This window comes from Leptidea sinapis, chromosome 45 (genome assembly GCF_905404315.1).
Source record: "Leptidea sinapis chromosome 45, ilLepSina1.1, whole genome shotgun sequence".
NCBI classification, from domain to species: domain Eukaryota; kingdom Metazoa; phylum Arthropoda; class Insecta; order Lepidoptera; family Pieridae; genus Leptidea; species Leptidea sinapis.
In genome coordinates this window covers 4,862,086-4,888,320 of record NC_066309.1, presented here as the reverse complement: position 1 = coordinate 4,888,320, position 26,235 = coordinate 4,862,086, and the positions used below count along the sequence as shown (strand labels likewise).

The 26,235-nt window shown below is 35.1% G+C and overlaps 4 protein-coding genes across 4 annotated transcripts in view; 1 reads left to right on the top strand and 3 right to left on the bottom strand.

Moving 5' to 3' along the window:
* Positions 1-5,723, bottom strand: part of LOC126977407 (general transcription factor IIE subunit 1) — an 18,675-nt gene extending 12,952 nt beyond the window's left edge. The window contains exons 1-2 of the mRNA XM_050826193.1: positions 5,551-5,723; positions 61-189 (exon numbers count right to left, since the gene is read on the bottom strand). Of these exons, the coding sequence (XP_050682150.1) occupies positions 61-184 (124 nt within the window). The 5' untranslated portion in view covers positions 185-189; positions 5,551-5,723. The remainder of the gene's footprint in view (positions 1-60; positions 190-5,550) is intronic.
* Positions 1,251-5,031, bottom strand: LOC126977382 (tyrosine-protein kinase transmembrane receptor Ror2). The gene has a single exon (XM_050826147.1). It carries the CDS (start codon positions 4,843-4,845, stop codon positions 2,935-2,937), a length of 1,911 nt encoding a protein of 636 aa, XP_050682104.1. The 5' UTR covers positions 4,846-5,031; the 3' UTR covers positions 1,251-2,934.
* LOC126977417 (rab-like protein 3) lies at positions 5,464-12,322 on the top strand. The gene is made up of 6 exons (XM_050826214.1): positions 5,464-5,602; positions 5,998-6,207; positions 6,481-6,626; positions 7,986-8,122; positions 9,937-9,991; positions 11,034-12,322. The coding sequence occupies exons 1-6, from the start codon at positions 5,557-5,559 to the stop codon at positions 11,178-11,180; spliced, it is 741 nt and encodes a 246-aa protein (XP_050682171.1). The 5' UTR covers positions 5,464-5,556; the 3' UTR covers positions 11,181-12,322.
* On the bottom strand, positions 12,310-26,235 carry LOC126977355 (beta-1,3-glucan-binding protein-like). The gene is made up of 8 exons (XM_050826123.1): positions 26,232-26,235; positions 23,247-23,506; positions 21,404-21,558; positions 16,827-16,990; positions 15,612-15,863; positions 14,288-14,436; positions 13,330-13,431; positions 12,310-12,496 (listed from the first exon to the last, which is right to left on the bottom strand). The coding sequence occupies exons 1-8, from the start codon at positions 26,233-26,235 to the stop codon at positions 12,380-12,382; spliced, it is 1,203 nt and encodes a 400-aa protein (XP_050682080.1). The 3' UTR covers positions 12,310-12,379.

Below are 26,235 nucleotides of genomic sequence, written 5' to 3'. Positions count from 1 at the left end.
AGTTCTATGATAAAAAAGAAAACAAGGCGACATAGCTACTTAAATAAGTTTTACACTTACATGGATTTCTCACCAACATATCAACAATTAGGGCGTCTTCGATTGTATAAAACCCTCTGACCACGAGTCGAGCCAATTGTTTGAGGCTACTAGGTACTTCGGTGACGTACCGTTCTTCAGTCATTTTACCTGTAACATTCACATAATAATAATTAGTTTAGCTTTATACTGACGGGCTGTATTTATGTATGTAGCGGAATCTTCGAAAGTAATTATCACCACCTGCAAGACGTTCGATTTAGGCAGGAAAGTAGATAGTTACTTTGCCGACGTCTTAATAATCTACCTAATAATTTTGGCCTACCGAGAAAGTGTTCAAAAATTCTAATAAATAATAGTTTAAAAAAACTAAAAAACAAGCTTTATATAGAATTCAACTAGAAAAAAGAAAATTAATTTTAATAAACTAAATTGAAAATAGTGTAAAAAAACCCACCCACGCTATTTTTTTACAATAAAATATTATTATTGTTTACACTATTTTCAATTTAGATTTATTAAAATTTGTTTTCTATTTTTAGTTGAATTTTGTATTAAGCGTGTTTTTTTCTAGTTTTTAACAATTATTTATCTTTCATTTTTTTATTTAAATTTTCTATAAAAGCGTATTTTTAAAACTATTAAGTACTTTAACATCATTTCCTGCCTTATCGACTATAGAAAAAATTATATAAATTGACAAAAATCTTAGTTTGCAAATTGAATAATCTTATCAAATTAGTGTATTGTCATTGGTCCTCGATAAATTTACAAAGTTTGAATGAAATCTGGCCGTTTAAAGTGGGTCAAAATCGCGTCAAAAGAAGTCAGTTACAAACATACAATTGAAGGTAATATAAAGCGTATTAAAAAGAAGCCAAAAGGGTCTCAACGCCGTTTTCCGGTCAATGTGTACATGGGAATAATTGGCGACAATTTAATCGGAACACATTTTTACCGAGCAATCCAAATGCTGCTTACGAAAATTTTCTGACCTATTAAATGTTTGACGTCTTTGAAGACATGACATTTGGCTAGAAGGCAAAACATAATATAGGTACTAAGACCGATGTCTTGCTCGTTTTTGTGATAATGATAGGCGATAGCTCGATAGCCATTTTCCAAATTATTGGCGTGGGCGTAGGTTTCTCTATCTGGCAGCCCTGGTCTAAGTTAAATAAATGAAGGATATGAAAAATGAGACACCATAATATCATTACAAATTTAATCTTAACAAGAACTGACAACATAACTAGCTTATTCATATGCTTCATGGAAGCCTCCATTCAAAAATAAATAAAAAACATTCAGCAAATGAAACCTCAAAGATTTAGCGCAAACAATTATTTTAAAATAATAATAACCAGATAAAAGCTGGTGCTAATTTAAATTAATTCATTTGAGTACCATCTTGTCACAATAACCTATAAGTACCCATTACATTTCTGCATTCTGACACTTAAGGTGAACACACACTTATACAAGCCAAACGAAACAAGTTTTAGAATTCTATATATGAAATCTCTTGCAGGTTCATACATGAGTTTCACACATCATTATATGAGATTTCATATATAGAATTCTAAAATTAATTTCATTCGACTTGTTCGACCCATTATGGAACCGATGTTTTCGCCTTTTTGCACCAAAATAATAATATAAATTCTAGATTCTTTAAGATTATAATTACAAATATAAAATAACATTTAATCAGTGGCAGTGAAGTGAATATTAGAGAGAACTAATAGCTAGTAAAAATTTAATTACCCTTTGGTAAAACCAATACATAAAATAATATTATTATGTATTGTCACAATCAAGAATCACCAATTGATTTGCAAGCTGGGTTGTTTCCAAGTCATGCAAAATGAACGCTACATAATTAATGTACGAAAACATTTACTCTTATTTTACTTACATTTAACCTTATCTATAAAAATGCATCCAGTATTTTCATTCATTTCAACTGTACATGTTCAATTAGTTGGAAATACAGTATCTACTAAAGAATAATTGTTGTCATCTGACGACAATTATTCTTATCTCGGGGCAGAATAATATCAAAATAATTTTAAAAGAATCCAAAGTATCAATTGTCTCTTGTTCTAAGAAGGAAGTTGGCAGGTCTTATGTGTACAAATGATTCAAGTTTTCTTTAGGGTTAATTCCGCCAATATTTGTTTATAAACAATTCAACATGTGTTCGCCTCTACACGAGGCATCCTCAGGATGTGTTGTCTTGCCAAAACCTGGCACGAGACTCAAAACAAATATTGGCGGAATTAACACTAAAGAAAACTTAAATAATTTGTATTATTATGGATTTCCGCAAAGTAACGACTACTTCAATAAAAAAGATCTTAAGTGACAATATTGAAATCATGATGTACAAGTGGCTTATTTATAATTATGATTAAATATAAAAATATAAGTATTTCTTTCACATTCTTAATTTAACAAAATATATAATCTTTTATTGATGTTTTGGCAAACACATTGTTCACGGGTATAGAACTTATTCTAAACATGATACCAAACATAAATAAAGGTTATTAAAATAACTGTTATATCGTAAAAGTAACAAAGTTTACAGTTTATGTACAGCGCTTGTATAAATAATTACATTTGAATACTGGTTATAATAAAAAATCAGTCTTTGTAGACTATTAATTAATTTAAAAACTAAAATGATTAAAAATGAGCAATAAAAATGTTAATTGTGCAAAACCGATACAACCTATAAAATTTGTAAACAGGTTTTGTTTACAACATCAAAGTAAGTACATAAAAATTTATCAAAATGTCTTAATAAAAGATCATATCAATTGTAAAGCTACTTTTGCATTACATATCCATACAGTCAATATATGAACATAGAAAATATCATTTAAATTATCACTCCGAATGACTTCTTTCTAATATCACTTGAATATTATCTATAGTTTGATAGATCACTCTAAAGTTTGGACGATCACTGGGATGATGATTCCAGCATTGTTTCATCAAGTCGTAAACACATCTAGGTGTATTGTCAGGACAAGCAAGAACATTGCCATCTTTTAAGAACCTAACTACTTCCTCGTGGGTCATACCAAAATATGGCTGCAAAGCAAAAGAGAATATTTCCCATAAGCACACTCCATATGCCCACACATCTGATTCAAGGGTATATTTATTGTATAATATGCTCTCAAGTGGCATCCACCGTACAGGGATGGCATCATGTTCATCCCCTTTATAATAATCTTGTAAATAGATTTTATGGGATAGACCAAAATCAGCAATTTTCACTACCATATCATCATTGATGAGACAATTTCTTGTAGCCAGATCCCGATGTACAAACTTTCTATCTGACAGATACACCATTCCTGATGCAATTTGCCTTGATATATGTAGCAGATCTAAATGGCTTAGTGGAGTTGCTAGAAGTCTCATGTCTTCTCGGTTCTCAACACCAGGTGGATAATTTGGTGCTGTACTGCAGGCTCTGAGGTATTCATTTAGATCTCCTTTTCCCATAAATTCAAACAGTAAACACATTGGTCTTCCAACAGCACATACACCCAATAATTTTACAATGTTAGGATGATCAAAATCAGCCAATAAACATGCCTCTCTTTCAAAATCTAATTGGAGATCATGGGAAGCCTCATCTTTAAGCATTTTGACTGCAACTAAAGTAAATTCTTCTTCTGGCACTAAGCCTGGTGCTTTTGCCTGAAACACTCTACCAAATGCACCTTGTCCAAGATCCCGAATGTATATTATATTATTTCTCGGAAACTCTAACTTTTCCAACTTTGGATTCAGCTGGGCTCCAGTTGTGTGGTATGCCATATTGCTAGGAAGCTTGTCCAAATCAATATCCACATTATTTAAATTTCTCCTATTTGTAATATTACATTTAGAGTAGTGATTCTTTAATACATAGTGACAGAGCAAAGCAATGGAGGCAATACCCAAAACACCCACAAGACCTCCAATTGATAAAATCAATACAAAAGTAGGAGTGAAATAGTTTTCCATAACTATGGGACCATTTTCATTATCAACACCATCACTAGAATTGGCACACATTGGAATATCACAGTGCTCCCATCTAACATTGGGGTTCATTGTGTAACACCAAGGCTTTTTCTCTTCACCACCAGCGTTTCTGCAGTAGTTGGTAGCATTCTGTACTTCTGGAAATACTAGAGGTGGTCTTGTATGCTGTTGTGGATACTGTGTTTCCCAAGCTTGACAAGCAAGACCAGTTTCAGTTGTATTCACTGTCCCTTGATAATATCTCCCATTACCATGATAACATGTTTTTGTAATTTGACTATAATCCATTTCAGTGATACCTGTATAGTGACAAGAGATTTCAGAGCCTTTCCCAGAAAATTTCGGTAACTCTTCGCAATCGGGAAACCGGAAATGACCTCGAGATTCGAAAAAAACACCACGTCGTTTCTGCTCTTCGATAACAGCCCATTCATTAAAACAAAACTGCATCTTCACTGCAATGCAATCTTCATAACACAGAGGTAAGGCATAGTAGCCAACCCCATCCTTATTATTACATTTTGGAAAGGCGTAAGCACAAAGTAGTTTTTCTGCTTTACTTCTGCACGGTTCTTTAAGTGTTGATATCATTTCTTTCCAAAGCCCCGTGGCGATATTTTCATTTTCGAGTCCACCCGTACTATTATACCAGACGTATCCAGTTGAATAATGCTTACATATTTGACCATTATAAGGGCCACAATACATAAACACAGACTGAACCGATGCCAGTACTATTACAAGTACCACAAACATTTTCAATTTATTAAATGAAATTCTTGAATTAAGTACATAGCACGCGATCGTATCATTTTATTTTTCGCTTTAGAATTGTAATAAAGACGACCAAATTAATAATAATTTTACAATATACATATACAATGGCGAATAGAAAAGCTCTTTATTGATTTTTATAAAATAGTTAATTTTCACTTCCCCGAACCTGCCCTTTGACAGTGGTTTCAACTGTCGGTTGTCAATTGTCAGATACAAAAGTCTATGCTTGCATTCAATTTTTAAAGGTATAAATATACCTATACCGTATTATTGATAATTTAGACCGTCCACCTTTTTCAAGATTAGCACTGCAATCAATATGTTTTTAAAGTTCGTTTAAAATGCATACGTTGTCGCTCATATAAAAACATATTGAAAAAGATTGAATCAATTGATGTAGTAAAAGGTAAACGTAAAACAATAAAGTACCTAAAATTAACATAAACTATAAATGCATCTAAATCTAGATTTTTGTTGTGAATCTAAAGCGAGTCTTGATTTCTATAAAAGTATAAAAAAATTTACAATAACATAAAATTTATTTTAACAAGTTACTACTCTTAGTTCTTACTACTCATGCACTAGGTTTCGTAAGTTGGCCACACTGACACGCTGTCATTTAATTATTAAATGTCAAAATAACGTAGAATTCAGAAGAGAAAACAAAACGATTGTGATAAAAACCTGTGAATGGCTGCTATTGAGAAAGTTAAAGTTGTTGTCCTTGGCGATTCTGGTAAACCAATATTCATGTGTTATATTATTCACTTTTAACAACTAAAATTTATGTTTAAACTTAATTTACTTTAAATTTTACTACGCTATATGTATTGCGGCTACATGATAAAAATTGACACCATGACACTTATGCCAGGCTGGACAACCTTTAAAAAATTACGCGCTAACCTTGTACTTGTAAAGTTTGTTTTGTAGTTTCAAAGTTTGTTTATTTATCCATCTGTCATTACATGTGTATATTTTTAAATTTAAATATTATCGAATCTAATTATAAACACGTATTATAATTGATACAAAAAAATAATTTATTTAAAGTAAAATGTTTTAACTGATACATAAGTTAGTCACCGAAATTAAATATTTTACTAATTTATAATTTATTTCTCATGACAGGTGTTGGAAAGACATCTCTTACATATTTAATTGCTCACAATAAACCCCTACTTTCACCTGGATGGACAGTGGGGTGTTCTCTAGAAGTTAAATTGCACAGATACAAAGAAGGAACTCAAGCTCAGAACACATTTTTTGTTGAACTATGGGATGTTGGTGGATCAAACAATCACAGAAACACAAGAAATGTATTTTATCAGCCCACACATGGTATGTATTAACAATTTTTTTAGTATATTAAGATTGATTACAATTTAAGTAACAAAAAATTACAATTATTTGAGGAATGAGTGAAACTCTGAGTATGCTAGAGTAATACCACATTAAAACGAAATTTTGTTGGTGGATTTTGTACGTTATTACGTATTTTAATTGGAATCGGTTAAATGTAAAACAAAAAATCAACTCAAAATTTTTATCAGCCATTGTCCAGCTTACCTGTTACTAATGAAATGTCATTTCAATAATTTAAAATTCTTTAAGGTATAGTCCTAGTACATGATTTAACAAACAGAAAAAGCCAAGTAAATCTTCAAAAATGGTTGTCAGAGATATTGAATCAAGACATTTCAAACCCCACATTCCAGCATGTTGATGTTGATCCAGAACAGTTCTTGGGTTCCACTCAGGTATGTTGTCTTTTATGTAAATTGTCAAGATACAGTGTCTCGTTTTTTCTGCCTTACAGTGTTTGATTTTTTCTCAGCCATCACTGGACATGTGTGTTTTGACATGAAAAAAGGTGATCATCCCTATTTATAGACAATAAGGGATGAGAGTAGGACATTCAGCCAAGGGTAATTGAATCACCCTGCTCATTAAAATGCAGTGCCACTACAATTGTGCTCGTCACTTTGAGATATTAGATGTTAAGTCTCATATGCCCAGTAATTCCACTAGCTACAGCACCCTACAAACCAAAACACAATAATGCTTACACAATACAACTTCACAGCAGATAAAGATGCCATTGTGGTATCCATAATCTAGCCGGCATCATGTGCAAAGAAGCCTCTCACTGGTTTATATATTATATATTATTTATATATTATATCTACTGATATAGTGCTGCTCCAGTTATAAGTTCAAATATATATCCAGATAGAATACTATACTCTTATTGGAAACAAATGGAATGCCATATGTAGGTGTTCATTTTATATCACAAAACAAAAGAATAATTAGGCAGGATTATCAATGATATATTAAAGCCAGCTCTCAATCTTGAAGCTTTCCATGGCTAGCAACAGATAGTACCATGTTTTAAATTTAATTAAGAATCAAATTCTCACTAAGAATGAACAGAACAGACAAGGATGCAATCTATATATATATAAAAATGAATTGCTGTTCGTTAGTCTCGCTAAAACTCGAGAACGGCTGAACTGATTTGGCTAATTATGGTCTTGAATTATTTGTGGAAGTCCAGGGAAGGTTTAAAAGGTGAATAAATAGGAAAATGCTACTAAATTAAATAAAAACAACAAATTTGTTTTTCCTTTTATGTGTCCATACATCATTTCTATGAGAGAATTTATTGACACACAGTTTGACAGTTCTGCTGTGAAACAATTTCATTACGACAGCAGGGTGCATATTTTACGAAGTAATTTTTGATGTTATGATATATTATTGACAAATTCATATAAAAACATTATTTTATTTATTATATACAGAACAACTTTTGTCGGGTCGGCTAGTATTATATATTTTACAGGCTAAGTTAGATTAGGTAAGGTATTTATTTCTCTTGGAAAAACTGGATAAGCCTGAAGTACTTATACAAGATGGCAGAGAGCTTGGCTGACAATATAATATACACAAAAAATGGCAAATTTAGAGTCACCATACCAAATTATATGCAATTTTCTAACTCACCATGTTATAAACAAGCACTATTTAATTCAATAACCTCAAATGCTTCTACTCAACTGCAAGTGTATATCTATGTTCTTTGTGTGTATATATACTACCAGATATTTTTATAGATACCAATACTAGTCATTGGGACGAAGTTTGATTTAGCTGAAGAAAAACAAAGGAAAAATCAGTATAGGAGGCTTGCAAGTAGCATTGCAGAGCAATGCGGAGCTGATGAAATATTTGTCAATTGCTTTCAGCCTAGGTAAGTATTTAAATCAAATCATTTGTTTAAATATGTAAGTTGAAAATTTATATTATAGAACAATATCTAAAGTTACCTGTAATTTACCTATCACTGCACATATTTTCAATTGACAATCTCTGTAGGTATTCTTTAAGATATTATTGATAACACAAATAATTGGATCAACAATTTATTGATTTATTTTTTTATTATTTTGTTTTAACTTTTCCATTTGACCACATACAATGAAGAGTGGCTCAATTCATCGACAATCAAGCTATCTCCGATTGGCTTGATTCTTTGGCGTTGTGTAGAGATGTGGGTTCTCTCTGCATCTTCTGCCGCATTTATCACGGAGAGTGCTCAGAGGAGCTGTTCGGGTTGATTCCACCAGTCGAATTCCACCACCGGACATTACGTGCAAAGTACTACCTGCATCACGTTGACGTCAGGCATTCCACAACCGCGCATTTTGTGAGAAATTGCTTGCCTCGTACAGCCACTTTGTGGAATCAATTACCGGTTGCGGTTTTCCCGAACCGATATGACTTAGGGACCTTCAAGGAAAGAGCATACTCCCACCTTAAAGGCCGGCAACGCATCTCTTGACACCTGATGTTGAGCATGTCCATGGGCGGTTGACTCACCTCTCCCCAATATGTGAGCCTCTTGCCCGTGTACCCCTCTTATATAAAAAAAATATTGATAGGATTGTTATCACAAGGTGATAAAAGTTGTCCAATTTGTCATAACTCCCAACCAATCCAGGCAGTTCTAGAAAGCCTTTTTAGATTGCTCCAGGCGTCAGATTAGAGAATCTATGTTCATTGTTCAATCATGCTTCTGCACTCCCTCAAATGCAGATTCTGTCACGAAAAGGACACTAATAGAGGCCTGATATATACTGGAAGTTTTACCTACATTGTCAATCAAATAGTTTTAAACAGGAAGATAAATCTGAAGAAATGTATGGTTATCATCTGGAGATGGAAAGTGTACATGGTAGGCAATGCAGACGTTCTCGCCATTCCAACATCGAGGTCGTGTAATGTCTGTGCGAGACTACAATCTACACAACACCCGATAGGCAGAGTTCATAAGCGCAGACAGTCGAAAGAAGCGACACTCGCACTATCGCCCGAACTGATTCATCAGCTTTTAACTGACACTATATTCGTACACTGCACGCAAAATGGATCCAATTAAGGGGTCTACTTGTGGAAAAACTAGTCCCCATACCATACGGAGATGGTTAACAGTACAGTGCTCAGAAATAAATAATGCGCATACAGATCTTCGCTAATGGGCGTATTCTCGGAAACACCCGAATCATTCAATCGTAAGAGCCCTAAACAATGCACTTGCATTTTGCACCTTGTGCGAAAGAAATAGAATTCAAATCATGTGTTCACAATATGAAAACAAATCGGGCGGTCGGCTGTGGTAGCCGGTCAGTCAGTCGTCTTTAAGTATTGGTGCCGACTGCACGTGTTCAGTCTATGTGGAATTATATAGAGCTCCTATTACACACCCCTCTTGTTATTATTATTGTAATATAATTCTACTAAATTATGCAAAAGTAATGCATTTCACCACTCTATATAGATATCGTCTCCCGACGGTCGAGAAATACGACCGTTGCCGAAAAGTGGCGAACATCTGTATGCGCATTATTAATTTGGGAGTAGTCTACTCTGATATCAATATAAATCTAGATGCTTATTTAATCGAAAATGTGGTAAAACTAGAGGAAAAGATGGCGCTGGGGCAAGCAAATGCGCACATTTTCTGGAACAAGTAATAATACAACGTTTTAAACATTTTTTTTCTAGATCTTTGGCACCGGGTACAAGTAACTCTGTCAAGCTAACAAGATTTTTTGACAAGGTTGGTGATAATTTTGATTTTGAGATAAAATATAGCAAGAAAGAAAAATAATTGGTGGCCATTAGTTGAATCCCTTTTTAATCCTAGTAACATCATGCCCAAGATTTGAGTATTCTATTTGTCACTCATATGGAAGTAAGGTGTATTTTCCAAGGGTGGTGTTACGTTTATGCACTAGTGGGCCGCAAAGGTAGAGAAGATGTGGAGATGTTTCATCAGCCTCAATGAAAAAATTGCAAGTTTTTACCTTTCAGATTCCGACCACTCTTAGGTTTGTTAAGGCAATTATGTCAAGTCAGCATTCTGATAAATCCCTATGAATAGTTTTTACCTTTTCAGTGCTATGATTGAAGCCCAAGCGAAGCCACTATGGCTGTATTCCCATTCCTGCTGTTAAATGCCTAAATCAGTGCTTCAATGGATTAAACCTGTTAACTTGCCCCGTTTAAGTGCTTCTTGTTGATATTGGTTTCTAAGACGCTCTTAGGTAGCCCACCTATATTTCCGGACCATATTATACTACCCTGGCTCCAGCTCTTGCGACCTCATTGGCCATATCAGTACTGAATCTTCTAAGCTCCACAGTGCTTGTGATATCCATTATCATGCACCCCTCTGCGTGATTGTCTTCAGTATCCTATATATTATTTAAAAAAAAAACTTAAATGTTTATGTGAAGTTTGATTGCGTTTTTTTATTTTATTGCGTTAACAACGTATGTTTATCTTTCAAAAATTTGCAAAAACTGAGTGTAACCATTCGATTTGAAAGTCTGTTTATTCAATATCATAGAGATATAAGAGTTTGATTCCTAAATGAGGGGTCCTAAAAGTTGGTATTTTTCCGGAGCAACTTGACAAGATGGGTTTTTCTCCCAAAAAACCCTCTTGGGGCAAACTTGTGCACGGTTGCTTTATGGGCATAATGATAGTTTACATAGGAAAAAAGTACAAAAACGAATGACAGTGTAACATGATTTCAAATTAAATACATTGAATTAAAAGTTAAATCATCAAATTATTGTTCAATATATAATTTTCAGGTGATTGAGCGAAGGTATTATTCGGGAATTAGTCCGTTTACAGACAAAAGGCGTCCTATACCACCGTACCTAATGGCTGCATCCACACCTCTGTCAAAGAAGAAACCAGAAAACTATATGAGTCCCCGGTTCTATCATATGGATTAATTAAGTAGTTTTACTCAATTAGGTACTGTTATAACAGTATATTCACAGTTTCACACCAATGCATTGCTATACAGCATGTTCATAAAAAGATTCTTACAATAAATCAAGCAGATAATATTTTTGTATCTATATTTGATATCTAATATATATTGGGTAGGTCTGAGAATCGGACACCATCTATTTTTCATCCCCCTAAATGTTAGGGGTGGTCCACGCTAAATTTTATTTGAACTTTTTTGACATTTTTTTTTAAATTTGTTTGATTATGATTCAACATTAAAAAATACATACAACTCAAATTTTCCCCCATCTACGATCAACAGTTACTTTTGTATCGTCATTTTAATATCGGCAATACAGTGTTTGCTGGGTCAGCTAGTAATATATATATTTGATCAAAGAAATTCTGTTATATTTTATTGTATAAAATAAGATTAAAAATTGCTGTTGTGGACTGGCAACAACACCCGGTGAATGTTATGAAGCTGCATCAGTTCCTAAAGCTTTGACATGGGGAGAAGAACTAATAAGAAACTCCCAGCACATTACTTACATCATAGAACAACTTCGCCTATTTAATATTATACAATTTTAGGTGGCCTCTGCAGTACCGGACTAGAACCATGCATTATTATCTGAAAAATCTGCTATACTATAGTAAGCCTTTCATGTCAAAGGAAGTTTAATATATTTTTTAAATTTGTGGTCAGTGAGTCCTACTGTCTGGTATTTTGTTGTATAATTTAATACCAAAACCTAAAAAGGGTCTTTAACCCTAGTAGCTAACCTATTTACTATATACACGGCACGTACAGTTTTCAACCTTCTTAAATTTCCTCCAAGTACGTCAATTCATCATCTCGCGCCTTCTATTTTCTGCTCTCCATTCAGGTATTCCACATGCTACTATTCGCAACTTCTTGGGATTTGATCAGATTTCGGATACAATCTTTACGCTTAAGTCTGGCAGGGCGACACGAGGCATTGGTCAATGAATAGTAAGTACCCTTTGCATGACTCGCAATTTTTTTTGCGGTTTTATGGATAAGGTACTTGTATATCATACAGCTCTAAGGAACTGTTATTTATTAAAGATTATTGATTGAGTTATATAAATTAAAATAAAAGATTGTTGTACTTAATAGTTTGTTTCATTTTATTATGATTAAATTTACAATATTCTGCGGAACTTAATTTATTTACAATGCCCAAACCCGCACATAATCTACTTGTAAGGAAGCATCTTGTCCATCGTTAACGTTGAGGTTCCAGGTGGGAAGCCAAAAGTTGCGGCCGTTCCAGAAGTCAGTTGCAGCCTATATATTGTAGTAGAATATTAGTATTATAATATAAAACACAGATTTAGGGTCCGGACACACTGATCGACAGTCTGTGGCACTTTAACGATTGAAAAAAAAACCGCCTTAACAATAGTGCGAACGTCAATCCACCAATTTTTTTTATTTTATGGAAAAGGAGGACAAACGAGCGTACGGGTCACCTAGTGTTAAGTGATCGCCGCCGCCCACTATCTCTTGCAACACCAGATAAATGTGCGTGGTTTTTTTGAAGGTACCCATGTTGTATCGTCCCGGAAACACCGCACAAAGAAGCTCATTCCACAGCTTTGTAGTACGTGGAAGAAACCGCACTGGGGGACCTCCACACATCCATATGGTGGGGATGATATCCTAATTTGTGGCGTGTCGTACGAAGGTGGAATTCGGCGGCAGGAATCAGATGAAACAGTTATTTGGAATACCCCCCGTTATAAATGCGGTAGAAGACACAATGAAGACGTTGCTCCATACTTCTACCCAACGTCAAGTTATCTAGCCGTTCACAGAGCACTGGGTGTCCGGCAATTCGAGCTGTTCTGCGTTGCACGCGGTCAAATGGTTCGAGCTTATACTGCGGAGCCCCAGACCAGCGATAACAACAGTACTCCATAAATGGCCGGAACTGCGCTTTGTATAGGAGAATGTGGGCTTTGCTCTCCAGATGGTCACGGAATTGGCAATCATAGTATGTTTAGCTCTGCCGTTAAAAGCGCTGGAAGCGTATCTACTTAATCTTTGGAGACATGGGTTAGAATTTACCGCACTTTATATAAGAATAAGAAATAAACAATATTTAGAAATATTCTTACTGTTGGAGATCCGTTCCACCAAGGCTTAGGGGTGGGGTTTGCGATACCGTCAGGGAAGAATCCATTTGTCCCTCCAACGGCCAGATTCATAATAATATAAAACTAAAAACAAAATATTATAACTTTATATAATGTAGGCATAAAATTTCTAATGAAACTTAGTGTAATTATTGGTCAAATTGTTGAACTATTCTTGCATATCCACCTTCTATAATTTTATTATGATTGTATGAATCACATGTTGGTAGTGTACATACTGATGGGCCGGTTATTTTGTTTAATGTTTGGCACTATAAAGATTTTAACTAACTAACACATTTTTTTATTAAAATAAGTTAAGCGACGGGTAGGACGTTCAGTTTAGTCAGTAATTGATACGCCCTGCCCATTACAATGCAGTGCCTCTCAGAATTATTGGAAGACCCAAAAAATTCTGAGCGGCACTACAACTGCGCTCGTCACCTTGAGACATAAGATTTGCCCAGTAATTTAACTAGCTACGGCGCCTTTCAGACAGAAACAAAGTAATGCTAAAACATTACTGCTTCACGGTAGAAATAGGCGTCGTTGGGACCCAAAATCTAGCCGGCATCCTGTGCAAAGGAGCCTCCCACTGGTGGAAGGCTACCTTCCCATTTGTTAGCGTCTGGATAACATCATAGAAATTATTTTTACTTAAGTCAATCGACAGAGGTGGTCGGGCGCAGGCTCAGAACTGTTAGCTGTTTTTTATGAAAAGAAATGTTGAGACGACCAATACGTGCTCCTACACGTACTTAAGTGATACGCCCTGCTCATTACATTAAAGTTCCACTCAGGATCATTGGAAAACTCAGGCTGTGTTATTAATAAACGCGAAGTAAAGTCATTCCAAATTTAAAACTTTAGATTTATTTTAAATAAAAAGTAAGAATGTAAATTAATTCGATTTGAAATTAAATCATGAAGCTGATTATACCTTCTCATCAAAGGGTGCCATTTTTGTACCAAATCTCCACGGGTTCAAAATGTTTCTGTTTTGGCTAAATCCACCAAAATCCCAGAATCCACCGTTACCAGGCGTCACACGTCCTATTTCCAGGTCATCTATACTGAACCTTAGAAAATCTGAAATAAAGAAACAGTTACCTAGAGAGTACCTTTTTTTTATGAAAATAAGGGACGAGACGAGCAGGAAGTTCAGCTGATGGTAATTGATACGCCATATCCATTATAATGCAGTGCCGCTGAGGATTCTTGAAAAACCCCCAAAAATTCTGAGCGGCACTACAATTGCGCTCGTCACCTTGAGACATAAGATGTTAAGTCTCATTTGCTCAGTAAATTCACTAGCTACGGCGCCATTCAGACCGAAACACAGTAATGTTTACACATTACTGTTTCACGGCAGAAATAGGCGCCGTTGTGGTACCCATACTTTGATTTTATATTGAGCCTACCACTGGTAATTTTTTATTACTGCACTAGTTATTATTGTGTTTGGAATTTAACGAAAATGTTTTTTAACGTGGTAAGTTCTAGGTTTTTTTATTTTAGAAGTGTTTTAATTATTTCTCTTATCGGTTGCTTCAGACCCTTGCATGTTTTTTTAGGATCGCCCCTACCCAGAACATTAATAAAGGCATAAAAAGGCATTTATTTTCTCAAAAGTCTTTCCTTTACAATTCTTTTTGATGTCATTTCTAACATTAACACCACTTCGGAAACAAATGGCGCAAAAGTAATCTATTATCATGTATATTGTTGTTTCTTTTATGCACTGCTATTTAGACAGTGACAACAATACATATGAACATAGATTACGTATTGAGAGCCTTAGAAATCCGTCAAATTGAGAAGTATTTGTCAGCTAATGTACATAATGTCTCGAGTTGGCGTACCTACCTAAATCACCAATATTGCCAGATGCACGGTATTTACGGGTTACCCCATTTTTCAGACAGAAACATTACAAAAACATAATACAGAAACCCGTATCTACGAAAATAAGTAGGTATGATCTGTATTACTTCCCGTATTTTTTTTTACAAAATCCACCTGGTTTTATAAATTCATTCTAATCCTCCTTTAGAAGAATTCATCCATTCAGCTCCAGAATATTTTCTTTGTGCGTAGATTAAAAGAAACGAAACCGACTCATTATTGACAGTGTGAAGGAGTATAAATAAAAAAAAATATATAATTAAATCAATATGCCACTTGCATATGGCAAACATATTTGTGACAAATGCATACCTATTCCTAAAACTACAGAGAATGTTCATATATGTGAACCAAATTACCAGGTGTCCATTCGAGTTGGTAGCGATGGAAGGCTCTGTCATATCCATTGGTGTTTCTTCTGATCCAGTGTGCACGCTCCCATCCATTCAGTTCTGGATAAGGGCCATAGTGAAGGGTAGAGCCCGCTTCTTGGGTACCAATGTGCAATCCATTCATGAACATGTTCCTGTTACCACGGGACTCTACCAAGTCTATTTCTCCAGATGAAGGCCATGTGCCATATACGTTGTGCGCTGGCATGAGCCATATTGCTGTTAAATGAAAAAGGATTAGTGTTTAATGCATGATGACTTGCTTTACAAAGGATTCCTTTGACAGTGCAGCGATTCTGAGTAAGTGGAATTTTCATAAGGAAAAAGTAGCAGATAATCACATAAAATGCCGTAATTGTTTCGCGGATTGATCAAGAAACAAAATCATTGCTTTCGTAGAGTAGTTTGTATACAAGAACTATAATTGTATGGGTACCTATTTAGAGAATTTTATTTGACTAAAAAATAGTCTATACATTAAGTACATAATATCTACATATTTCTTCATGATGTTATAGTCTATGCTATACCTACTCTATCTTCTTATATGAAAGTAATTTGAAAATCTGTCTATGGCCTAATTGAGTAATAGTTTCATAATAGAAAATATTCAACTCCTGTGGTTTTTCTGAATTTTAATATAAAACCTTGTGCTGAACAATTAGAAACAAAACGAAAATAGAGCTATCAAAGGTCTATCAAAGCAGTCGTTCAGATGATTGGATTATATGGGCGTAGATAAGTATAATACAGTGATTATTTTCTTATCTCTTATTTAAATAAAATCTCTTGTTTTATACACGTGCACAATATTGTAAATAAGTATTATACAATTAAAACAAATAAAGAAAAATTCGATCAGGTATAGATAAAAAGCTTATCAATCTCGGCTTCCGTCCGAGCGCTTTTACCAACTGAGCCAACCGGCAACCATTCCAGTGACGTCTTGTTCAACTCTCAGGTTGTGGCTCCATCTACAGGATCTACTTTACAGTTGATAACCTGCTTAACCTCAATAATTGCATATTAGGAAATTGACTTGAGGTGTCGCTTTTTCAAATCTAAACAATTTGTTATTTTTAAAGTGATGTCCCTCACTCCTGGGATTAAATAGCCAAAATTTACAAATTTAATTTGTATAATCATGACACGTTTATAATAATGGCCGTGTAACTACGATACCTGGCCACAGCCAATCACCAGCAGGCATTTTGGCGCGTACTTCCAATCGTCCGTAGCGGAAGCTGAAGGAGTTTACGGTACGAAGTCGTGCACTTTTTATAGGATTTATTATATTCGATGGTGAGCCTTGACGTTCGCATCCATACCATTGAGGATTTGTGCATCTGAAAATATATACAATTATATACTTACTATACTTATATACTTACTTACTATAATAATCAGCCGGAAGACGCCAACTGCTGGACAAAAGCCTCCCCCACGATCTGCCCTGCACTGCCCTCATCCAACGTATTTCAGTGATCTTGAGCAGATCGTCGGTCCATCTTAAGGGGGGACTACTAACCCTACGTCTTCCGGTACGTGGTCGCCATTCGAGGACTTTGCTGCCCCAACGGTCTGTCCGTAGAGCTATGTGCTCATTGCCTTGCCCACTGCCACTTCAGTTTCGCAATAATTTGGGCTATCTCAGTGATTTTGGTTCTCCTAACGATCTCCTCATTTCTGATTTATCTCGCAGGGAAACTCCGAGCATAGATAGCCGTCTCCATTGCTTTTTGAGCAACCATGAGTTGTCTCATCAGGCCTATAGTTAGCGAACGCGTATTCCGGCCGATATGATTATAATAAGATTATTATGAAATAAATAAATAAACAAGAATAACAAACAGAAATATTGCAAAAAAAACCTAAAAAATGATAACATCGCAGAGCTGTAACGTATTAGACATGTACCTACTCTTATAGATGTTGGAATGAAATTTCAGAACAGTATAGATTGTGGATTACTTGATGTTTACCGATCACCTGATAGCCGAAGCCCATGCTCTTTTGCAACAAAACAGAATTCAAAACACAATGTTGTAAACATTTGAAACCCCTGAGGACACCTGAAAACACTTTTTTATGGGTACCTACTTTTGTCATATTCATTCGGATTCTTGTTTATTGGTTAAATTACGAGTATAAACAGCTTACTTACTAAAAAAATACCGATCGAATTGATAACCTCCTCCTTTTTGAAGTCGGTTAAAAATAAATATGAATTGACTGTTTACGTACTATAACGTGGGGTACAGAAGATGGGCATACGGCCCTATTGGTGCTTGCGATTGTCTACCGAAGGGAAATACGTTCAGAAAATAAGTAACTTATTTTATTTCAGAATTAGAACAAGAATCGAGTATAGCTTATGCAAATATCATTCACTTAAAAGAACTTGCTATTTGGTAATGAAAATATGCAATAATATGCTTATCTTATAAATCATTATTAAATCAATCAACTTCTATTTTTTTATCAGTTAAATTTATAAAAATATGATTATTTTGTTTATCAAATTAGGACACACCTATACCTACGGTTCATTTAGATATATTAGTTATTACTACGCACACCCCAAAACAAAAATTATCTTCGACGAGGATGTTTTTTTTACTGTATGACCGTTGTAAGATTTCAACACTTTTTAGTGCATGTCTTCGTAGTAAAACCTAAGATTGTAAAACGGTAAAATGTATGTGCCTACGCAGACATACTAGTGACTACTTCTTGAAACATAAAAGCAGCAAATTGGCTAAGAATAAAGAGACTTTTTAAGGCGACACTAAATGCCAGCGACCTTGAGCGATATGAGTTCACCGCTGCCGGCCCGCCATCTATGTAACAAAGCCAATATTTTCAAAATTCTTGCGTGGAAAACAGTTTATATGCTTACAATCCTCGTTATTCACTACTAATCTGAATAAATGAACCTACCCAAAAAAGTACTAGCTATAAGAATTACTTTTATGAGAGAAGTACCAAAAAAATGCGTCACGCCATGCCAAAAAACTTGTTTGACTTCAAAGAAAAGTAGTACTTCAAAAAGGCGCGGCAGTGTTAACTATAAGCAACAGCAGCATAAGTAACCTACAAATAAGACTTAAGGATATGTGTAACAGGATTAAGCAATTCAATTCAATTCAATTCATAGCTCGAAATGCTATAGTTTCACCACAAAACTTGTCTAAAAACACCATGTTTGCGTGTTTTCTGCTTACTCTTCGCCTTAATGAAGAAACGTCGCAAGAGCAAACGGCTGGATTTAATCTTGAAACAAAAGAAAATCTTGACATAGAAAGTTAAATCCGGGTTGAAATGACACATTTCAACACTGAGTAAGAGAAATCACGAAGGAACCTCTTGGTAATAAAATCCACAGCGAAAAACCACACCAGTAGGTATGTTGTACCCACAAGATGATGTCATTAGCAATGACATTCTATATAATATACATATGGACAAATTATCATTCACAGTCTGATAGCGGAACGGCAAAAGTGTGCTTAAAGAAGCTCACTTTTCTCCTTAGTCGTATGTTGACTGCGTGTCAATCACACACACAAAAAAAAGATGGTGTGACTTTTCGCCGGTAAGTTTATTTTATTTATGTAACATTGGTTTGTAAAAAGCGTAAATAATTTAGTATAACGAATATTTTTTCAATAAATATGGTAGAATCAATGATATTATAATCAACAAGTGAGTATAGCTGAACTATCAAATTGCAAAAACAAGTTTTAGGGTAGGTAGCGGACGTAGACCGTAAGTGATATCTGCCTGCGTAGGAGTTTTTTCAGTAACAAAGGCTTTTCGGTATATCCCTTGCTAACTACAGAAGAATCAATGGATCATTTTCTGTTTCTCCCATTATCTTATTGTAATAAACCCTCAACAAAAATACATTCATAAATAATATAATATAATATACAAGAAATAATAATTGTAAACTTAAAAATTTATGGGAGCCGTCGTTAGTAAAATTGTAAAAATGGAACCCTTACTGTCAATACATTTTGGTTTTGTTATGATATGTCTGTATGTTTTTTATTATTTTATGTACAAATAATTTATATCATTAATATGGCTATATATTATAATCAATATTATTTTATTTAAATCAATAACACCTAATTTTACCTAATTTAAATGTAGTTTTACTACTTTATAACTTTTATTACATGAACTCATGAATTAATCGTATTTTGGGCATAAAATAATATCTACGGTACGGTAAAAAATCATATCTGGTGAATGATTCTGTGTTTTTGCTATGCAAATACGAAGCAATTAGCAAATTAGACTTATCTCTTTTTCACTTGCGATAATTGCATTTACTGTCCTTCTTTGACGTGTAATCGTAATGTAGTGTGCTATTGCAATGTTAAATTATTCATGTGTGCGTTTGTGTATCATTTATAAGCACCGAATGTTGTCTAGGTAACCTATCTATACTTTTAAATATCATTGGGTAGAATTATTGACATTTAGTCCTTTCTCTCCCGCTTGTCATAGAGAGACAGATGAAGGGACGCGAATAGCACACAGTTAGAAATTAAAACTATAGAGTCGCTCTTTTTTAAAAGGCCTAGTGAATATTGATAAGCACTATTGTATTTTGTGTACAAAAATTCATTGCCGGTGAATGTTAACGGCTTACAATAATGCGAACCATTACAAAATAGTGCTATTTACACGGTATCATAGACCTAGTGATAATTGATAATTATTTTACGTAAATCTGTAAAAGCTAATATTTTTCAACTTTCCCGTACTCGATCGAGATAACTGAAGAGAATTGGCGCCAGTTCGTAGCAAGAGAGAGATGTTTAGATTTTATAAAACAAATAAGTCGAGTGTCAGTTGCTCGAATCATTTCTTAAAGGCTGATTTACACTTCACCACTAAAGGTAAATTTTTTTTTGCATTTAAACGTTTGAAATTAATTCTCAAAAAGTATGATAAACTTTTTAGCATTCAGTATTGAAATCTCTTTCAAATGTCAATGTATTTAATTAAATTGACGCAAACACAAAAGTCTTCTTTAGCTTCATTTATAATTTGACAAAAGCTGTCATACAAAGATATGTTGATGTCCTCTTACCCTACATATTTATACCAAAAAGATAAAAGACCCTGGTAAAGATGTCTAAGTCTAAGAGGCAAGTTTTTAACAAATTAAATTTATTTCAGGGAACATAACATTTTGATATAAACCAGCGTACCGAATTATTTGATGTAAATAAAAATATTATATTCTAGTGTTTGTTTCTCTCATTATATTGTTACCTGAACGTCATTTAACTAATATACACACAATCCAATAAATTAACATACATAGTTTCGCCTTATAAAGATAAGACGATGTGATATTGATTACAAACGTAAAAAACCTCCGACTAAACAGATCTTTATCAGAAAATAGGGACAGACTGACATACGTAAAACTTATAGCAACCCTCTATTTCGTAAGGGTTTAAAAAATACTCCTATATAATGCGACTCCATTGACGTCACTGTCCAAAGTCCTGTCCTGTCGAAGCTTATTATGGTGTCATTTGTGACATGTGCCTTATTTCGGTTTTAATTTTGTAGTTTTCAATAGTTTGTATTGTGTCTCCGCTTTGCCCGGACTTTCCTTATCACATACCTGTCATCGTTTATTTACATAACAAATCAGTAAAGTACATTACAATTAGGACTAACATAAATTAATGGGAATATACCTAGTCCAAGGCATGTATGTTTATAATTACCTATCGGCAGGAGCCCCTCCTTCCACATTCAGACGACCGCTGGACAGAAAACCTTCACCAAACTGATCTGATGTCAGCGACGGACGAATGTATAGAATTCCGTTGTTTGTGAACGAATTGGTTCTGTTGTTGCTGTAGTACTGGAACTCCCAGTTCTGGAAACAAAAACTGCCTCACTAGAAGTAAACACGGCCTTACAAATAAACTTGGTATACAGTTATACCTGATAATAAACCAAGAATATGTTAAATGTTTAAAAAGGGACATTTTGCTTATGATTGGTTTATTCGGACGTATAATGTTTCCCGCATTTATATTCAACGCTGCTTGACATTCGGAAAACTTCAGAATTATCATTGTATTGACAGTGTTGTCAGCGATAAATTCAACATGTTTAACAAGGTAACAAAATAGTAAGAGACGTCCTGCTCGTTTCGTCCTTTATTATAATAAAAACAATTCTCTTTTGAAACTGAGTCTTTTATTCTCGTACGATCATACAAAGAGGATGTAAATACTACGTTATAGGAGACGGAACTGAATAAGTAAAAAAATTAAATGTGTGCTGGGACACATAGTAGAAGTGAAACTTCAACTTCGGACAAAGTTTAAAAAATATTTCAGAGTTTCCCGTCAAAATTAAAAAAAAAAGATATTTCAAAGAAAAATATTTGGAAAAATTATTTCAACAAAAATTTGTTTCCAAAAAAAAGTAATTTAAAAAATTTTTGTTTAAAAACCTTCAAACAAACATATTTCAAAAAATATTTATTTTAAATATTTAAAAAAATATATATACTTTTAAATTAAAATGATAAATAACGCAACAGAGCTTTCATGCCCCCCGTCCATGGTAGCTTTAAACGTTTAACGCAACCTTGTTGGAAGTCGCCTTAGAAGTTTCACTGCAAAAATTGAAATTTAGTTTAATTAGAAACATGCAGTCATTTGGCATAAGTTTGAAATAGTAGTAATTACAGTATGGCGATTGGCGACGATGTATAATCCGGTTAAGACGTAGTATTTACATCCTCTCAGAGGCTAAGTTTGAAAGCGAACAGTTGCTTAAAACGTAGTGGATTTCGGCTATCTCCGTTTTTTCAAGATTATAGCCGTCATCTGTCAATCTATCAATGACTGCACGTTTAAAAAAATCGGGTAAAACGCTAGGCATCAGCCTACCTATTGTATCAACAATCATGCATCTCCCATAGGGGTGGACAGGGATTATTGACTTCCATTTACGGTCTTGACATGCTTTCCCGCACTCAAGCTGCTTCAGGGTAACCAATTAGTGAAAGAAAGTATTATTTTAATTACACTTTCGCCCCGACTGTTGTTTTCTTTTTCCAAGCAAAAACATCGTAAAACAATGCGGCATTGACAGGAAAATTTCAAAATGCCTGTGGGATTTCTCTATGATTTTCACTTTTAAAAATCTATGCTTTTAAGGTTTGGCTTGTGTACTTACATCTTTTATTAGTTGTAAAAGATCGCTATACTAAAATTGCTCATAACATTATGAACAGTAATTAACCCTTACTTTTAGGCCTACTCTTTTACTACTAGAGGTGTGGTATATGTCTTAGATCATTTATACCTATAGATCGACTGTGACAGCTGTGAAAGCGTCGAAAAGACAGTTAATCTCTATTTTGAGTAGTACACGCACACTAAAACAAAGCGACATTTTAATCGCGAGTGTAAGTCGCAGCTTGTCACGCACACTAAAGTAATACATCTCGCCTGTTTTCGTCGGTTGTCTAGCAGCAAAAGGCTCTATCTAGACGTATAAATTATCTATGACATATATGATATACTGATTATTTAAAAGTTCACTCACACCGCCTCCAGCTAATGTGTTTTCGTGCTGCCATTTCTCTAGATCGAAATACTCAAAGTCGTCAGCGAATATCAGTGCCCCGGAGCACACGGTGATGGGTGCATGAGAACCGCTCACGGTGGTAACGCTGGGTGTGCATGCTGACGTCACCGCAGCTAATGCCACCACCCCTGCCAGTATAACCTGGAATCTGGAATAAATCACCAGCAGTATTAGTTCAACCTTATTACCAAGAGTTTCACAACTGTGTTTGCTCTGTGCTTCCCCGGGACATTAAAAGAATAGGGAAATTTGAAAAATATAATCTTATGAACGATGTCGGACTATAAAATTTTGTTTTTCAAAATTTATTTGTGTATTTATCCTAGGAGTGAGGTGATAAAGTGATAAACTTTAAAAAACATAACAAATTGTTAAGAATAGGGAAATCCGAATACCAGTCAGGGTGTGTAAGAGGCGACTAAGGGGATGTACCAGTGGGAGGCCTCTTTGCACAGGATGCCCGCTAGATTATGGGAAACACTACGGTGCCTTATTCTGCCGTGTAGCAGTAATCTGTAAGCTGTGTGTGTTTCGGTCTGAAGGGCGCCCTAGTAGTGAAATTACTGTGCAAATGAGACTTAACATTCTTCGAGCGGTATTGTGATGCCGCTCAGAATGCAATGCAATGTAATGAGCAGGGCGTATTAACGTCCCTAATTGTAATAAGAAAATTGTTTTATAAAATTTTAGACTTCTTGTCGGTAGAATTTTTCACCGCAGCCATCTTGGATTTCAAAAATGATCTCAAATTCGTTCTCTGCACCCCCGAGCACTTCGGATACGATATCCATATTGTTGAAATCATAATTTTGCACGGCGCCCATCTTGGATTTTAAAAATGATCCCAAATTCGTTCTCTGCACCCTCGAGAACATCGGATTTGATATCAATATTGTTGAAATCATAAATTTGCGCGGCGGCCATCTTGGATTTAGAAAAATAAAATGGCGCGTAACCGAAAATCGAGACGATATAGAAGTCATTCGTCGAGAAAGAAGTTTCACTTCAAAAACATACCAACGTATTGAGAACCTCCTCCTTATTTGAAGCCGGTTCAAAAGAGTGGCCGTTAATGTTCTCACGGGCTCAACTTTTTCCAAAGATCGTATCGTCGGAAGCGTCTGTTTTGTTTACAAAATATTTGGCTGTTTTGACGAATGTATTAACTTAAATTAAAAAGTTGTGAAATAGTATTTAGGTGTGAAATGTGATTTTCTTCAAATAATTTTCATTATAAGACGCTTTGTGACACCTTTTCACTGCACAGTAAGTCATTTTTCAATTAAATTTCGCGCACTGATTGTCCTGGAAGTTGACAGAATGACACTGACGCGGCGGGAAACGTATGTGGTCATAAAAGACCACATTGAAACTGCTTCATTTCGCTTGGGTATACTCAGAAAGATTGGGTACCTACAAACACGGATAGGTACATAGGTTTTGAAAATATAACACTACTAAGTATCGCACTTTCTTCTTTCTTCACTTTCAGCTGATAAAAGACAACAGTAAGTAACTACTTACCTGACCATCGTGGATAAACGATAATTAATATACTAATGAAGTGGCATTTATATAATTCATTCGGAGAGATAAAAATCTTTGTTCAGATTATTTCTTGATTATACTATCGCTGTTAAGTAGATTATTGATGTAAGTGTAAAATGCTCGGAATTAAATAATCGTATGATATAGCAACCACACATTAATAGGGGACGCTAGCAGCGTTATTCCATACAAACGTATTCCCCTTTTTTCTCCCTGGATAATGCTTCTACAGAGAAGTTTTTTTCGTCACAAAATCTAGATATGCGGGCGCAGCCCGACAGCGATAGTTTCTTCAAATACCTATTCTTCAAATTACGCTTGACCCGGGTCCACTCTTAAACACTGTTCTATGTTAAGAAGGCTACGCTGAGCGTTCACAAGATTTACCTTGAAACAGAGTTATTTACAAAAACTTGTTTTCTTTTTGTTACTAACTAGACTGTTCAACAATATTGTATTTTTTTATAGTATATATAGAAGTTCTTTGGTTTGTTGATTCATTCAGTAACGGAGCAATTATGAGAACTTTCGTGACGATAGTAATAAGTATTTTTATTTATTTATGATTAAAAGGGGCGAGATGAGCAGGACGTTCCTCCTCCTCCTCGCGTCGTATTCCTCATTGCTGAGGGTCGTGATTTCTCCGAGGATTCAACTTTTTGACAATAGTTCGCCATCTGTGTCTATCTTTGGCAACGTGCAGAGCGTCATGTAGTCCGGTGTTCAGAGATGTGCGGATTTGGTTAGACCATCTTATAGGGCTGCGACCTCTGGGGCGACGTCCGTCTACCTTCCCAGTAACCATCACTTGTTCGAGGTTGTGGCCATCTTTTCTGGCGATATGTCCAAAGAACTCTAGGAATCTTACGGAGGCAGATGGATGACAGTCGAGTTTTTACACCTAGAGTGTTAAAGACGGATTGGTTGGTGTGGAATGCTGTCCAAGGGATTTGAAGCATCTTCCTCCAGCACCACATCTCAAAGGCATCAATCCGATATCTGTCGGCTTTCTCTAGTGTCCATGTCCCAACCCCATAGCTGAAGATGGAAAAAATTAGACTAATGACTAGCCTCATTTTAGTTTTTCGTGAGATGTTACGGTCACGCCATATTTTTCGGAGTTGAGACATTGCAGTTTTGGCCATTCCAATGCGACGCCTGATTTCCAGCTAGCATGACGCGTTGTTGCTGTTACTAGATACTAGGACGTTCAGCTGATGGTAATTGATACATCCAGCCCATTACAATGCAGTGTCACTCAGGATTCTTGAAAAACCCAAAAATTCTGAGCGGCACTACAATTGCGCTTATCACCTAGAGACATAAGATGTTAAGTCTCATTTGCCCAGTAATTTCAGCTCGGCGCCCTTCAGACCGAAACACAGTAATACTTACACAT

Excerpts from the sequence above, each read along its gene's own strand:
- LOC126977382 (XM_050826147.1), bottom strand. The coding sequence starts at position 4,845 with ATGTTTGTGGTACTTGTAATAGTACTGGCATCGGTTCAGTCTGTGTTT.
- LOC126977355 (XM_050826123.1), bottom strand. Across the intron at positions 14,437-15,611 it reads CCAACTCGAATGGACACCTG|ATTTTCTAAGGTTCAGTATA; the intron begins GTAATTTGGTTC and ends TCTTTATTTCAG. Across the intron at positions 12,497-13,329 it reads GGTGGAACGGATCTCCAACA|GCTGCAACTGACTTCTGGAA; the intron begins GTAAGAATATTT and ends TACAATATATAG.
- LOC126977417 (XM_050826214.1), top strand. The coding sequence starts at position 5,557 with ATGGCTGCTATTGAGAAAGTTAAAGTTGTTGTCCTTGGCGATTCTG. Across the intron at positions 6,208-6,480 it reads ATTTTATCAGCCCACACATG|GTATAGTCCTAGTACATGAT; the intron begins GTATGTATTAAC and ends AAATTCTTTAAG. Across the intron at positions 9,992-11,033 it reads TAACAAGATTTTTTGACAAG|GTGATTGAGCGAAGGTATTA; the intron begins GTTGGTGATAAT and ends TATAATTTTCAG.